At 32.8% G+C, this 17,589-nt stretch overlaps 1 protein-coding gene across 1 annotated transcript in view; it reads left to right on the top strand.

Moving 5' to 3' along the window:
- Positions 1-672: 672 nt before the first annotated feature.
- The window catches only part of LOC149533967 (MADS-box transcription factor 23-like), a 282,758-nt gene continuing 265,841 nt past the window's right edge, over positions 673-17,589 (top strand). The window contains exons 1-2 of the mRNA XM_089805942.1: positions 673-837; positions 1,205-1,425. Of these exons, the coding sequence (XP_089662068.1) occupies positions 1,244-1,425 (182 nt within the window). The 5' untranslated portion in view covers positions 673-837; positions 1,205-1,243. The remainder of the gene's footprint in view (positions 838-1,204; positions 1,426-17,589) is intronic.

Raw genomic sequence — 17,589 nt, forward strand, 5'->3', positions numbered from 1 at the left:
ATTTCTACTCGATGCAAATAGAAAAAGTGAAAAGAAAAAGAGGAAAAAAGTGAACAACACCAAATCATAACCACACTATCATCATTTTGAAAAGTTCCTCTTCCCTATGACGTTGAACACATACAATGAACCGATGGGACCACAACAAAGATATATTCATTATGTGGTATTTCTTAAGTGGCTCTAAAACCTAATTGGCGGATTCAGTGCACAGGGCAATGGCTATGCAGCCAAGAAAATCAAAAGGAATAGTAAAGTGATATTTTATTTTATACTTCATATTTTAAATCATAAAGCATACTAAGTGGGATATTTAATTTTATACTTGGTTTTTCTTTTTAAAACTCTCCTTAGAGCCGCTCGCAATTCTTCCCCAAACAATGATTTATTTTTTAAAAACTCTCCCTAGAGCCGCTCGCAATTCTTCCCCAAAATAATGATAAAATCAATCTTTTTTGTTGTCTAATTACCGCTGCTCCGGCGGCTACCGATCAATAAGTATAATTTTTAGGGTAACCCCCCCCGTGCATATCGACTTCTTCCCCGTTAATGGAAACTAGCGATACAATTCCAAACATGGATGGCGACGATTCGATCCGGACAACTTGGAGTGCATTCCTTACAGCTCAATTTGACATGATTTTGCCGTACATCATTGCCTATGCGAAATTTTGGAGACTTGAGACAGATCCGGAACAATACGTTTCGTATACTACCCTGCGAAAGAGATAAAGCATACCTAAAATAGCATCCACTTTTCGTATCTATCTTTGATGGAATGCGTAACGCTACAGTTTGGAGGTTTCAGGCCATAGTCAGAGCATAGCGCAGTTGCCGGTATGAACATTTTCTTTATTTTAAATAGGGTTTCTAAAAGTTCTGCTTGTTCTGCACATATTTAAGTATTTTAGAAAGCTCTTTGCAAATATTTACGTAATATGAAAAGCTCTTTGCAAATTTTTGTGTATTTGGAAAGCTCTTTGCAATTATTTGCGTGATATGAAAAGCTCTTTGCAGATTTTTGTGTATTTGAAAAGCTCTTCGCAAATATTTGCAAAATTTGAAAAGCTCTTTGCAAATTTTTGTGTATTTGAAAACCTCTTAACTAATATTTGCAAAATTTGAAAAGCTCTTTCCAATTTTTTGTGTAATCGAAAAGCTCTTAACAAATATTTGCGTAATTTCACAAGGTCTTTGCAAATAGTTGTGCAGGTTCCAAAGAAAAGCTCTTTGGAGGTATAAAATGGGAAAAAAACGAGTAGCACTGAAGAAAATAGACAAAGCCGCGGCGAGACATGTGAGTTTCTCGAAGCGGAGGAAGGGTCTGATAAAGAAGGCGAAGGAGCTTTCTGTTCTATGCGACGCGGAGATCGGTCTCCTCGTTTTTTCTGCAACAGGGAAGCTCTTCGAACACTCCAATACCAGGTATTCTTCTTTCTTCGTGCCTGCTTTTGCTTATTGAGGAAAATATCTAGAGGTTTAACAAGATCTACTTTTAGGAAGATCGTAGAAAGAACGAATTGACGACAAGGCAGCTTTTACAATGTATGCGTTTTCTAAGTGTAGGTTTCGGAGGGTTTACATTTTGAAAATTGTCTCGAAGTATTTTCGTTAAAAACAAATTGAAATTGTTTGAGTGTCTAAAGCTGTTTTCATTTTTTTTTCAAGAGTTCGTGTTTAGTAATTTACTCTCCAGTGGATAAGTTCTTTCAATTACTATTTTATTTGTATTTTATTACTAGTTTTCCTGTTTACTTGATTGTAGATTTACGTTTTTTGTTTTTTTTTGGAAATATTGGTCAATTTATATTGCTTGGGTCAAACTAGTAATTTTTTTTAGAGTGAAGATATTAGATTTTATTTTATCTAAATATAATATTTTTATAAAAACAAAATACTTAATAATATATTTTCAGAAGAGCACTTCTTTTTGGATTTCATTCTTCATTTCAAATTTATTTTTTCCTTTTTGATGATTGAACAATTTTCTTAAATTTTATTTTATTTTAAAGATGAAATGTGAACTTAAAGTGTCAATATTTTTAAAATAATAGATCTTCTTGGATTAACATTTTTATAATATAAAGAAAGTTAGAGAAAACTAGACATATTCTTTTAAATTTTTTTTGGAAGCATTTGAATTATAGAAAAAATAAAAGAGTTAAGAAATATTTAGAATGTATAGATTGATAGTAGAAGCGTTGTTGAAAATATTATAAGAAAAATTGTAGAGTAGGAAATTCTCATAATATAAAGAAGGTTGAAGAAATTTCCCCAGCTTCTCCAACATTTTGTTGAAAATGTTTGGGTTAAGAAAAAAAATGAAAGTAAAATATCTTATTATGTCACTTTTTGCTGGCATACTAAAGGAAAGTGTACAACCTATCCTCAAATTTGATTGGAAACATGTATAGTAAAAAGAAAGTTAGGTCAACTATTACATCACATTTAAACTCAAATAGTATCTAGTAAGGGACTAGAGAATGATCCCAACATTCCACAAATGCAAACTAATTATTCTTATACAATTCTATAGAAAAACACCTTCAAAATGGATGCAAAATATTGGGCTTATGAATTTTACCTTTACATCTTGACTTTACTGTTAGGTTCGTGTCAATCATAAAATGAGAATATATTTCAAGGTATATGTGTGCTCATAACTATGCATGAAAGGTAATTGTACATAAAAAGGATATAAAGTCTACATGAAAAAAATTATGTTGAGATTAGTGTGTAAGTATGGACATAATAGCTACCTAAATGATGCTACCTAGTTTTAAATACAAATTGGGCCTCAAGAATACACTTTTTCATTAAAAGAATATAGTTTTTAAAGGGACCTAAAGCCCTAAATACATAAACTATACTACCAAAAAAATAATGGAAAGATACTTAACAATAACTAAATAAATGCTAAATAAAAGTAAATATTAGAATTAATTGTTTAAAACCTTACAAACTTTATTTTCATAAGAGTTATTGCTATTATGCTTGCTATAATTCTTGCTAGAAGGACTAGGAATAAGAATTGTATCCATATCAAAGTTCATAGTTATATCTTTCTTTTCTGAATTCAAGAGCTTCTGCTTGTATAAACAACTATCTAAGCCCATTTATGTTGTTATTGCACCACCATTCGATTTGCCTCCATTATGAAGAATATTTTTGTGTGCACCTTATCAAATTAACATTCCAAATACTTTGATACCTTTGCCTCCCTAATAATCTTGGCATATTTACCAAAATTTTGAATTAGAGGGAGCATTTTACCAACATTCTATGTAGAAAGAGAATTTCTCACATTGCGTTATTCTTTCTTTGAATTATCAATAAGGGAACTAACTGTCTATTTTAAGGTATAAAGATTTGATACCAACTACATGAAAAGGCTAGATTGGCCATCAATAATATCTTTAACAGTTTTTCTCATATATCTCTTATAACCATAATAGATAAACTATTTTCATTATTAGTTTCCCTTGTTATTCTCAACCTCTATACCAATATGATCTTGTTAGAGGTAATTGAACTAAAGAATAAGTTCCATTTGCACCAATATATTATGATGTGCAGATTTTGGAAAAAAATTGAGAGATGGGATGTAGACACAAGTTTTTTCCCTTTTTACTAATTAGACCTTTATGAAGCTAAATGATCTTTGATAGATTATAGTGTTGGAAAATTGGTCAATACTCCCCTTGTGATTTGTGACAAGGGATTAACTATGTCTAGTGGATTCTATAAGTCTAATGGTTGTATCGGGCATTGACGTTGATCCTTTGATGATGCAACAACCACCACTCTAACAAGTTGCATTAGAGCTTGGTTGCAGGTTCAAATCTTGTCATGTAACACTGTAGGGGAGATTGTGGAAAAATGGTTAGTGCTCCCCTCAACATTCATGACAAAGGACTAAATTCCTCTTGTGAATTATATAAATCTAATACTTATATCAGGGATTAATAGGTGATACTTTTGGTAAAATTAAAAACACCACTCTAACATATACATGTCCACATTATGGGTAAATGCTTAAATAAATTTGTATACCTCAAAGCTAGAAAATATTTGATATATCAATATTAAAATGTAAGAATAACACAATTTGAAGGAGTATATATAATAAGGCATGACTAGTAAGCATGATATCCTCTTTTGTCTTAAGTTGATAAAATTATTTGATGTGAAAGAATGAGATGAAAATGAAATACTAAAGGAAAGAAAGTTAGTGCTAATGCATTTAGAGACATGAATATAAAAGAAAGGAATCACTAGGAAGGAAAATATTGAATAGTCAAAGGCATTGGTGGATAGGTTGCTAGGTTAAGAGGATTTGTTGGTGGAGAAAATGATGTGATTGCCAATATTATTAAGAGCATATGTACCTTAGAGGGTGGACACTAATTCACTATGTTAAGTCATGGTGAACTATTCATCAAATTTAGTATGAATAAGTGGGTTGATAAGTAAATCAAGCTTAGCCTATTACTTCTCTATGTTTTTTAATATGATTCTTTGTATGGATTTTATTACCATCATATTTGAATGAAATTATGACCATTGGGTGTCTTACATAGCATAAGAAAACCCTGGAATAATAGGTTAAAGTGAGATAGATAAAATTTAATGAAATAAACCACTCTTGGATATAAATAAGAATAAGAATTATTGGATAAAAAGGGGTTTAAGAGTAGAGGATCTCACCAAAATGAAAGAGGGAAGTAAATATTTTATCGGGATCAATCAATTAGCATTCAAGATCTATCAAAAAATAAACAACTAAGATTCAATATATTAACTTTTTTTTTTGAAATAATAGAAAGAAATATTTTTTCTAGATAAAAAGTAATAATTATCAACTATAACATCCTTATTAGACAACTACACAATACATGAATTTTGTTAGTACATCTTGCATTAATCTTAGCTTAAAATAATGATAGATGAACCAACACTTATTAAATAATATTAAATACATGTAGCTATAATTTTTTTCAATATAAAATATCTCAATTCTACTCATTAATAAAACTCATTGGAGAAGGAAATATACTAGTAAAAAAAATCCTACCTGAAAAATACAACAACAATATTATGCTACAAAGAAAACCAGTGTCAGTGGTATAGTACTTGCTGCATAAATTATATAATGGAAATAATAAAATTATATGTGTCTTCTTAATATTTAATTTTATTTATTTTAAAATATAAATATTTAAATTAATTAATTATAGTTTTAATTAATAATATTTATAGTGAGAGAAAAATTTAAGAAAACAAATTTAATTATAACCCTGATAAAAATATAATTTTTTGCTTCATTTTAATAACAATCAGTAATTTGAAGGTGACACAATAGTTTGTGGATTCCTTGAAGAATTGTTGGGTTAGCATTGAACGGCTCTCATTTGAACTCATAGGGGATTTGATTGTTGACACCATGAGTTTGGTTATGGAAGGCAAAAGCTGGAGGCAAAAGCCTAGGGTTGTAGATGAGATGAATGTGCAGAAATTTTTATAACCCAATGAAGCTCCTATCTATTTATGTGGGGGATTTTCTCGTGAAAAGCTTCCTAAACCATGGAACATGGTTTATTATGTTATCATGAGGTATATAATGATGGAAGACAAAGTTAAGGTGTGTTACATTACTACTTCCTTGTCCTTAATCACTTTAGGAATAAGGAATGCATCTCTTTTCCTTACTTGTTAATGCACTTTATAGAGGATTTATGTGGAATATCTATAAGAAGAGAGAAGAAGGATTAAGCTATAATGTTTACCACCAAGCCCTTATTTTTTGTCTATTTAGATTTAACAAAGACCTTCACCCATAGATTCCAAGCTTGATCCCTTTCTTGCTAAAAATCATTGAGATTACACAAACCTTGTTCCCCTCTACACAAACATATCCTATCAGAATTGGTAAATTTGAGTAGCAAGACTCAAGGGGAGGTCCTTGTAGGAGGTTCTAATTAGAAGGAGGAGAATACTAGGGCAGACCAGATATGGCCAAGTTGGAGGAAACCATCACTAGATTTATTAAGAAAAAAGAGCACATAGAGGACAAATTTGATAGGCTTTCTAACTTTTTTGTTAGGGTCGTGCATTTGGCTATGACTACTCTTCATTTATGGTAGGTGCACAAGAAGGAAACCACTTAGGATAATGACATAGAAATGACTTGTTCATTGTATGTTTTTTTGGTGATTGATTAGCTATGTCTACTATTGGAGAACCCAAGGAACAAAAGTAAGGAGAGGTAGGTCTTGCCTCTATGCTACTTTTTTGGTATTTTGTTATGATTACTAGTTTTTATTTAATCTGGGGGGCTTTCCATGTTGATATTTTCTAGCCTTGTTTAATGCCTAATGATAATTTTTGGGCCATTCTTATCTAAATTGATGACAATATTGTAGATATTAGTAGTAGTAAATTTTAAAAAAATTGAGTTTGTGTGTTTTTGATATTAAGGAAAGGGGTTGGTTAATATGTTGGTAGTGAATTTTAGCTAATTTTTTGCATTTCCTTTTTCTTTTGGGTCAGTGCCCATTTTGTTTCATTCTAATATTTAAAAAAATCAGTTTTTAATTTTTATTTATTTTTGATTGGTAAACGGCCAAAGCCTAGATTAATTATTGTTATTTATTAGAATTAATTATTATTATATGTTAAGCAAAGGTAGATTCAAACCCAAGACCTCCCAAATGAGAGGCTCGCAAGTTACCATTGCATTGTAGGCTTTTGCCTCAGTTTTTATTTTTTAATTACATATATTTAAATAATTAAAAATCACAAATAAGTAATTTTAGGAGAACAAAAGTGTCTAAATTTTTTTAAATTTTGTAGCACTTCCAAACCCATTTATAAGAGGCTAAATTGTTGGAATTACAATAGGAAAAGTGAAACATCAGGGGGGGGGGGGGGGGGGGGGGGGGTGGGTGTGTGTGAAGCGGGGGTGAATCAGTGCTATAAACTTTAATCCATAAAAACATTCACCACACATCCATCTCACATATTCAATAAGTAAACTAAAATACCATGTAAAGCATATAGATCTGAAGCATGTAAGTGAGTAAGCATTCACACATACATGACACAAGATATGATTACCTAGAAACCCTCCAATAAGAAGGTAAAACTACGGTGGGGATGACACCCACAAATCTTCGCTATTGCAGTAATAAAGTGTATCCAATGAAGGTTACAGTTTGATCATGAAACATGATCTACCCTATAAAAGGTTTTCCTTATTAAAGGCTTAGAAAGACTGTTAGGTCTCACACTATTAAAGGATTTCAACACCCTATTAGAAGTGTGCCTGGTTAAAGGACTTCAGCTAACAATTAAGTAAGTACCTTGTTAGAGGATTTCAATATAACTTGTTAGGACTACTCTGTCAAGAGATTTAACTGATTCACTTGTTAAAATATCTCAGCAATGATCCTGTAGTTAGCACTCTAATGCTTGATGATAGATCACCTCCATTTTGCTATGTACTTGATCCTTCTTGATTAGATGTCTCTATACTATTCACTATTTCCTTCCTCTGTTCTCCATTAACTTATTCTGCAATTCAATTTAGATCGTAATGCCTTTATCACCATGAATGTCTTGGTTTGTGCTCGCAAAACTCTCTTTGATCATTCATTCATTCCCCTACTCGCACATATATGAAGTTTAGCGTTTGTCCTCCTTAAGAAGACCTAGGTGACTTAGGGTCAAGTATGAATCAATGTCCACGATGCATCCATATTACCACTTAAATCTTCCCTTTATCTAATTAGGTGCATGGAAGACATTGGGATTCCCACTTAAAACTCGTCCTTATCAACAAAATATTGTAATTCAATCCTTAAGTTGGCTCAAAAGTTGTTTGCATAGTAGTTTGTGCCACTACAAATAATTATGACAAAACTATGTTACTTAGCATCTGAAGTCCCAATGAGGTAAGAGTAAATTAATTTTATTCATTTTTGAATCATAATAAATTTCTATACTAGTTTTATTTATCAGTAAAAGGTCATGGCCATTATATATATATATATATATATATATATATATATATATATATATATATATATATATATATATATAAAATTGAAAAAATACAAAGTGTTGTCTCCTTTCAAAAAGCATTGGTAGGAAAGAATGGAGAAGAAAACCTACAGTCTTCCTTGGGGCTTTAGTCCTATATATTTTTACAAATTTAAAAGGGGAATACCCAAGTTTATAATGTGTACTTTCATCTTAACTAAACATTGATCATGTAATAACTTTTTGATTATCATCTCGGTCCTTCCAGTAATCAGCGAAATGACAAAGGATATGACTCCCTTTGTAATAAGTAGAGATGGGTAGGTTTAGAGGTCCTCATGTCCTTCATGTTGCAATCACTTTTAAGCTTATTTAAACACATTAGCATTGTTAGAAATCTAAACTATGGTACCCTTCTTGGCTACAATATATTTCTATATAGATTGATTTGCTTGGTTATATTATTAAGCAAATCATATGTTATTTTTAACTTTGATGGTTGACAGTTTTAGTTTATGAAAAATATACGTCTTAATTTCTATCAGAATTTAAACACTAAAAGCCTGAGTTCCATATAACTGGTCTTTAGGAATAAGTTTTATCAATTTTTAAAATCAAAATTACAAGAAAATCCACCTAGATAATGTTATAAATCATCATATAATTATTGAATTAGTGACACCACAAAAAAAAGGAGAACTAACACCCAAGCTTACCAAAAATAGAAGAGATAATAAAGTAGCTCCCATTTAGATGGGTTACCTCAAATGACATAGTCAAAACCATAAAGACAAAGATCAAACAAAGAAAGGAGATGGAAAAACTAGACTAAAGCAAACCCTTATTTACTAGAAGAGAGACCCAAGAAAAACCCCTCTAAGTCCTCATTTACAAGGTGGTCTCCAACTTCCCAAATACTAAGATCATCATCCATTAGAGAGTTAAACAAATCCAAGACAGAGCCAAACCCATGTTAAAAAACTAGCTTTCATTACTATAATATAAATATATATGTAATTGGGTCTGAATATACCAGGATAATACGAATCAAGATGAAAGGGAAAAATAATACATCCTAGAAAACATACTAAACCTTGTAATACAGCTAAGGATCACCATACCACCATATAACCATATACAAATTTTCTTACTAGCCCAAGCCGATCTATAGAAGGATTAAACCAACAATACTTATAAGCCCAAAATAGTAAAACCTAGATACAAAAATGAGGGCCCAATGAGTACATAGGATTAATTGAGATCCTCAAACTTATAGGAAACCATGATCAGGTCATCAACTTCTTCTAAATCAGCAGCCATGGCTCTTGGAGCCAAAACCCATGTTTTCTTCTCCCTGTTGGGCTTAAGCAAGTTAGGAAGGGAGAAATCCAGTTTGTTAAGGTCCTTGAAGGCTACACCAGGCCCAAAAAATTAGTAAAAAATGTGAAGGTAATGAAAAAACCATCCCTTATCATGAGCTTCAACTATTCCACTCCAATTCATTAGAAAGTGGATGCTTGCCTCCATTTTATGCCAAAGGTGGATACAAAGATTGACATCTCTGATTGAGAGAATTGGATGCCTAATCACATCAAAATGCTCCAGGCTCCTAGGAGGATTTTTTATATAAGATTTCACAAGGGAAATTTCCATATGCCCATTGATACTCAATACTGGCTTATCTAGCCCTACTAACAAGGTGGCGTCGAAAATGTCATAGCAAAGACACACAATTTCCCCATGACCACAATGTGCCCTAAATAAACATGCTATGAAACAACCTATAATATCATTATTTGAATACCATAAAAAGTTGTAATCAAAGGACCTTTCTCCAAGGACTCTATTGATGGCCAGCTTAGTCATGTCATCTATAGGATTCAAACTCCTGTTTTATCATTCTAGCTTCACTTGACCCAAAAAAGCCATGGTTCTAACCTCAGATGCATGAAACAAAGTAATGACCAACTCCATAGTGTAGAAAAATAAATCTATAGACTAAACTAATGATGCCTTGGATGAACAGGAGTCTAGAATTAAGACTAGTTATATCATAGCTCTGAAGTAGATGACACAAATTTTTTGGGAGAGAGATCATGTGAACTACCTCGAGACTACATACCTTGCTTAAACATAATGACATTGAGTACAAGACATCAAGGGGTTAATAACTAGGACATCCTTATAACATTTCATTATCTTATTAATTAATCATATAAAAGTGAGGGTATAAGTACTGGACATAGGAGCTAACGAGTTGTATAGTGTGTTAAATTTGGGGAAGACACTAGGGACATGCTACCAAATAAGTGATATGTTTAGCATCTGCACCCTTGTTGGCCAAGTAGTCTACCATTTTATTTCCTTCTTTGCAAATATGTAAAAAAATATTTCTTCAAATTTATCTATTCTATTTAAAATTGTCTCTAATTTCAAATTAATGATCCAATTCAGTGTCCTCCTCTTCCTGAGAGCTTTGAAAATGATTTGAGAATCCCCTTATATGATAATTTTCTTAATTCCTAATTTTAATCTTTGAAAAAATCCCTTCTAATTCTGCCATATTATTTCTTGTTGTCCCAATTGGTTTAGCTCTCTTGAGTATCTAGTCTGTTTCTAAACTAATGACACATCCTATCCCTACCACTTCTAGATTTCCCCTTGTTGCTCCATTGAAGTTTAGTTTTTTCCATCCATTTGGAGGTGGAACCCATCTACACTCCTTTCAAGCTTGAGAATTTTTCTTGGGGTAAATTAAAGGTGGATTAATTAAATTTACATAGTTCTTTTTCATGTCTACATCCCAATCCAAGAAAGATCCCTCTTCTTTAGCCACCTTTCTTAAATGACTATTCATAACTTTTGTTATGTACTTGTTTCTACTTTATTAAGGAGGAAGTGAATATTTAGTTAAGTATTAGAAAAAATGTGCCTATCTTTTTCTTTCCAAATTTAATGTAAAAGGATTGAAGGGGACATATACCATAATTTATCATATACCGAGCTCCTATTTTTAGTAGGCCAGATCAGTAAGTGTTGATCTTGATTCTTCATTTGTGATGACGAACAGTTTAACATCTTACTAAGTCATCTCTAGCATGATTATGCAAAGTGAAAAGGATATAATATATGTTGTGAAGTTTCTGAGTTTTTTTTGCATAACAAACACCTAGATGGTCCTTCAAAACCCATCTTTCTAAATCTGTCCACTATGAGAATCCTTTTTTGAATTTTTGACCATAGAAATAATCATTCTTTTGGTAAATGTGATGAATAGGGATACATACTCTTTCCCAATTTTGGGATGAGGTAATAATCTCATATGCTCTCTTTACCAAAACCATTAGATAAGGGGGATGAACATTCTAATGAGGTTTTGGAAGAAGGGGAGATTGCTATTGCCCTCAAGGTAAACAAAAAATTAAATTCTAATTTGAATGGGGAAGAGTAGTGTGGATTAGAGATCTTGAAAGAACTTTGTATTAAGGGTAGTACTAATTCTCGAGTTCCCTTCAATCCAAAGAATAATCTAATGAGAAATTTTATTTGGATTCCTAATAAAACTTTCTTAATGCCCTTGGATAAGGCTAGGGTCCCATGGATGCCAACTTCCTTAAAAATATAGCTATAATTGCTGAGATTTTTTAGGAAATTCTTAAGCTAAGTGGTCCTATAGATTTTGTAATTTGTTTCACTTTAAAGTTTCAGCTCCTAAGTTTATGGAAAAACTTTCTAAAGTTTATTTTATGATAAAGTATTTTTAAGTTTTATAGTGTCAGTTTTTGACAAATGGCTAGAATTTTCCCTAAATTGGCAGATATATTTCCAACCCCACCCCATTTTCATCCACTTCCTAAAAAGGTGCAGCTCCTATTATGAAGGAAAATATTCTAATTATCCCTATAGTTGCCACCCAGCCCCGCCCCCCCCCCCCCCCCCCCCCCCGTCTAAAAAAAAAAATTTATTTTGGGACCTCTTGTACCTAAAATATAGACCTGTAGCCCTCCCTCATGGGACCCCTACCGAAGAACCCTAGAACCCAAAATCATGACATGCATAAGTAAAATCATGATGTTCATGTTAACAATCTCCAGGTAATTCCATAGTGAGATTCCCATCTTCATACTCAGGTACAAATTTAAGGGCATGTTCTTTGTTTTGCAAATTATGGAAATCCAAACTTGAACTAAAATTTTGAAGAAAGTGTTTGCATGTGATATGGGAGGGCATTGAGAATGTTTTGTTATATCAATAGTAAATATGGTATTTTTTGTGTTGTTTTAAAAATGTCTAGATCATCAGATAAAGTTTATCGTAATAAACATTGATATCTCTATGGCTCTAGATTTCATGGTGGACCCTAATTGACCAGTAAGATATTGTGTAATGATGGACACACATGCTAGTATTCTAAACCAAATAAAACTAATCTCAAATCTAGGTTCCAAGGATGAAAAAAATTCTTTCAAATCCTCAAAGAAAATCTGTCATATCTCACTTATCAAGCCAAAAATCTTCAAAATTGATTGGATGAAAGAAAACTTTTAGCCACGTGTATTCAAAAAAGGACACCTTGTCTAATTCTATGCAAATTGATTCGCCAATTCCCTCTCTAAAGGAAATGAATCCACATCTATGTATTCAAAGTTATCATAGACCCCTTGTCCAAAATGATCTATCTAAAAGAAATATTCATATGGTCAACTTGGTAGGTACTACATCTCTTCGTGCTAATCGTTATAGCAACATGAATAAAATTACAATTGCAAAATCTGCATTCCCTCCTATTTAACCCATTGCTATTAGGTGGGATAGTTTATGTGATATGCCAAGGGAAATGATTGTAAAAGAGAAAAAGTATTATTTATTTATAAATCCCAATGTCAAGTCTAAGACATACATTTTTTAGGACAACTTGGCTTCTATTGTCCCTAAATCTACCTTCATCAATTATATGGTATTGGTAAAAGAAGGCCCTTTTGACAACAAGATTTAAGTTGATGGGAAACAAACATCAACTAGATTCTTGTAATGCTCTTCCATATATTTTAATCCCTAGTACTTTTTTCCAAGACAATTAGAGAGTTGGAAGTAGGCCTGCAGAATGTATAATTACATAGGATAAGACCAATATAGATAATGATACTAGCTTGCAGTTGTTGCCAAAACTAAAAGACATAGTCTTAAATGAGTGTAACATAGATGAGATGGAAAATGAGATAACTAAAAATGTTGAATTTATTGGATTAGACAATGATGATATCCCTATCTTATTAAGAAAGAGGCCCTCTAATCTTCATTATGCTATTTTTGGTAGTATTATTAATGAAAATGAAATTGTGGGTTTAGAAGAGGATGATAGATTGAAAGTATTAGGGAAGGGGAGTGTAAAGGGATACATTGATCTTACATCTAATCTTGAGGTTCAATTAGAAATAGAGGAATCAAAAGGAATGGATCAAGAAACTCAAGGCCAAGTTGGGGACCTAAACATAAAATTTAATTATACCCAAGTATATTCTCTAAAACAAACCCCATGGATGACAATGACCTAGTCAAAAGCCCAAAAAATAGGGGTAGAAAGCCCAATGCGCAATAGGTTAAGGAAAAAATTGATTCAATAACCCAAACCACTCTTGATGATACATTTACTATAAGAAAAAGGATGAGGAGAGCAAGATGCACTCCTCTAGGGAAATGAATATTATTTCGTTGAATATAAGAGGCTTAATGACCTCTCAAAAAAGGGATCATATCAAAAAACAACTTGATACAAATGGGGTAGATGTGTGATTCATAAGAAACAAAAATTTAGATCAAGAATATGAAAATTCATTAAAGAAATGGAGTCTATGGAGATCTTTACATACTCAAGCATAGGGTGCTTCATGTGGGTTGTGCATTTTATCATCTCCAAGTAGATGCAATGTCTCCTTAATCCACAATCATCCAAATTGGCAACAATTAATTAATGTTTTTTATATGGTCCAAATTCCACAATTGAGAAAGAATATCTATGGAATTCTTTATCATTTCCAATATCTTCCATGTATGCTAAAATATTTTTATTAGCTGGAGATTTCAATGCCATCACTTCCCCATTGGAAAATACTAGAGGCATCTCTCTCCCTGCTAAAACAATTGCAGATATTATAAATTTTATTGAAAAAAACACTTCAATGAATATCCTATCTTCAAATGGTTCATTTACCTAGACAAACAAGAGAAAGGACCATATGCAGAATGTAGTGATGTTGGACCACTTTCTTTTATCTCACAATTGGTTTCTTTCAGACTATCTGATTTCTTCAAAGACTTTGTTGTTGGTAGCCTCAAACCATTTTTCAATTTCACTCTATTGAGGATAGGTCAAATAATTTAGATCACAAACTATCTTTCAAGTTTGAGAAAATATGGTTTTGACACCTAGTCTCTTCCACCACCTCAAGTAATGGTGGTTAGATGCACCTTTTGCCAAGGGATCTTGGATATAATAATTTCACATGAAGATGAGACATTAAAAGAAGAAGATCATTATATGGAATAAAACTATGTTTAAAAATAATTTTGAAGAAAAATCAATAATCAAAATAGAGCTAAAACAAACTCAAGAAGTCATCTTTAAAAATGGGATGGTTCAGTGTGCTTATTTGTGTCAATCTCAGATTGATTTTGACAATTGAGTGTTAACACTGTTAAGAAATTTAAGTTCATGCCAAGTATAATATAGATGCCAAGTTGCAATGAGTGCTAAGTCACTCATGTGCTGAGTAAACAGTAAGTGCCAAGCAAATAGATAGAGCCAAGCAGGTTTCAAGTGCTGAGTGAACAATAGAGGTCAAGCAAGTTCAAGTGCTGAGCCAAACAAATTATAGTATGTGTCGAGCATTCACAAAAATGACCTAGTTGTTTGTGATGGCACAAACAACTATGTAAACCATTTTTGAGCCGACATATGGATAGATCTTGAAGCTTTGAAGACAAGATGAAATCTATTTGGATTCCCTATGCAATCAACATGCAATCAACTAAAAAAATGGAGGGAATTGAGTGGAAAAGTTGGATGAATCTCAATCGTCAATTAATACCTAACCCTAAGCCACCAAAGTCTTTTTTAAAGGGAGACGAAGCCCCATAATTCACAGGTAGAGAGTATGTATGAAAAAGCATTAGAGAATGCATGCGAGAAGGTGATGATAATAGTGAAAGGAGTGAATTGATCAGCATACATTCAAGATGACTTAGAAGAAGGATAACATTGCAGAATCAGTTAACAGAACAAAAGATCAAGGTTGTAGCAATTTCATATTAGATCAAAGAGGATCGAGATGAACCGAATTGGGATCTAAAATCTGGAATATCAAATTGTATGTGTATCAAATCAAATATTCTACTGTACTTTCTAACAACTATATTAGCAAGATTAAATGCTTGTATCAAGGTTGATTTAACAATCATAGTGAAATCCTTTAACAAAGTGACATTATAAGTGAGTGTTCTAAAGTCCTTTAGTCAGGCACACTTCTGATACGGTGTTAAATTCCTTTAATAGGGTAGGATCTAAAAATCCTTTGTAAGCCTTTAATAGGGAAAGCCTTTCACAAGGTAGATCATGAGAATGGTCAAAATATGTATCCTTAACATGTGAACTTTATTGCTGCAGTAGGAAAGAATTGTGGGTGTCATCCCCACCCTAGTTTTACCTTCTCATTGGAGAGTTTTTGGGTAATCATATCTGGTGTCAAGTGTTTATGTGGATGTATTTAATTTACATGTCATTTCAATATGTTTATTCATGCAATGTTTTAAAGATTAAAAGTTTTATTGGTTAGAGTTTAGTACTTCTGATTCACCTACCCTCTCAAAAGTATACATTTCCCATTTGTAATCCCAATAATTGGTATTAGAGCTAAGTTCTCATTAGGAGAAGCCTTACAACTTGGAGAAAATATCTTGAGATGGAGGTTTACAAGTTGGGAAAGACCATTGAGAATCAGGAGATTGAGATACATCTCTTACTACAACAACTGGATGAAGCCAAAGATTCGTTGAGAAGTTCTCTAAAAGAAAGGAAAGAGATTTCTATAGCTGAAAATGACACTCATTACAAGGAGATTGACAGCACAAAGTTATTTGCAGATGGTAACTCTTGTGAATTTGATGTAGCAATTGTAGATCTCATGGAAAAGAATAGAGCACAAGCTAATGAAATCAAAAATCTCAAGTTGGAGCAAGAATCACAAGCAACACTGCTATGTGAGGTGACTAAACAAAAGAAGAAAGCTATAGAGGACATGGCCATGATTGAAGAAGGCAAAAGAATCTTGGCAAACAGATTGGAAGAAAAATCAGCAGAACTATCTAGGATCTCAAACATGCAATTGGACACCCTAAGACAAATGATGAATGGCTATCATGAGTTGAATGTCAAGGACATTGAGATAACTACATTGAAGTTCCAAAATGAGAAATTACAGAATGACATAAAAAGAGAGAAGGAGTTTGCAGAAAGTTTCAACAAGCCAAATGAAGCCATCAAGTACTTTGAGCAATTGCTAAAATCCTCTAAATCCAGTAAAGACACATTAGGATTGGACTACACAAGAATTGAAGAAGGAGAATCATCCAAAGTTGCTGAGGAAAGGAAAAACAAAGGTAAGAACTCTAAACCCACTTGTCATCATTGTGGAAAGAAGGGACATACAACTAATGTTTGTAGGAGAAATAATGCTAGTTAGAATGCTAAGCCAAAGAACATGACACATTATTACAAGTGCAACAAACAAGGTCATCAGGCACATGAATGGAGAACTAGGTCCATGCATGCACCAGTATTTGATGGACACTGCTACAATTGTTAGAATTTTGGACACAAAGCCTTTGACTGCAGATCCAAGTCCACATGGTCATCAAACAAGGGAAGAAACCATGAAAATTTCTACAATTGGGACTACAACACAAGGCACAGCTATCATTATTGTCAAGAGTGGACACATCCTTGAAAATTGAATAAGAACACATTTCAATAGAAGCTACAATAGATGGTTAAGTCCAACTACATGCTTTACTTGTTTGAAGATTGGTTATACCAGCAAGCATTTCCCAACAAGGAAAAGGGCACCTAACTTAGAGTTCAACAAGGGAAAAGGCAAGATAGATGTTGAGCACATCAAAGGAGAGATGAATAAGACATGGAAGAAGAAAAATGGATGCAACACATTAAATGAAGGGATCACTTCACCTAAAAGGTCAAGTGATCACATTTTATCAAACTAAGCAAAAGAGGTATGAGGGACTGATATTCAAACGTTTCATCATACATCAATTCCAAGATAAAATTAGTACGGAAAAGGATAAATTAGGATGAATAAGGATACAAGTTAACCAGGAAAGGAGAAATTTGGAGAGGGAACCACTGAGAAAGAAGATGATGAAGATGAAGAAGAAGAAGAATAGGGCTAGGAGCCACTTGCCTTGACTCAAGGCATGGGAGAAGATGTTGAAGAGGAAGAAGGCACTGAGGAGGAACAAGCCAAGGAAGCACCAGTA

The sequence above is a fragment of the Cupressus sempervirens genome, chromosome 10 (assembly GCF_028749045.1).
Source record: "Cupressus sempervirens isolate cs-2001-9-10 chromosome 10, ASM2874904v1, whole genome shotgun sequence".
NCBI classification, from domain to species: domain Eukaryota; kingdom Viridiplantae; phylum Streptophyta; class Pinopsida; order Cupressales; family Cupressaceae; genus Cupressus; species Cupressus sempervirens.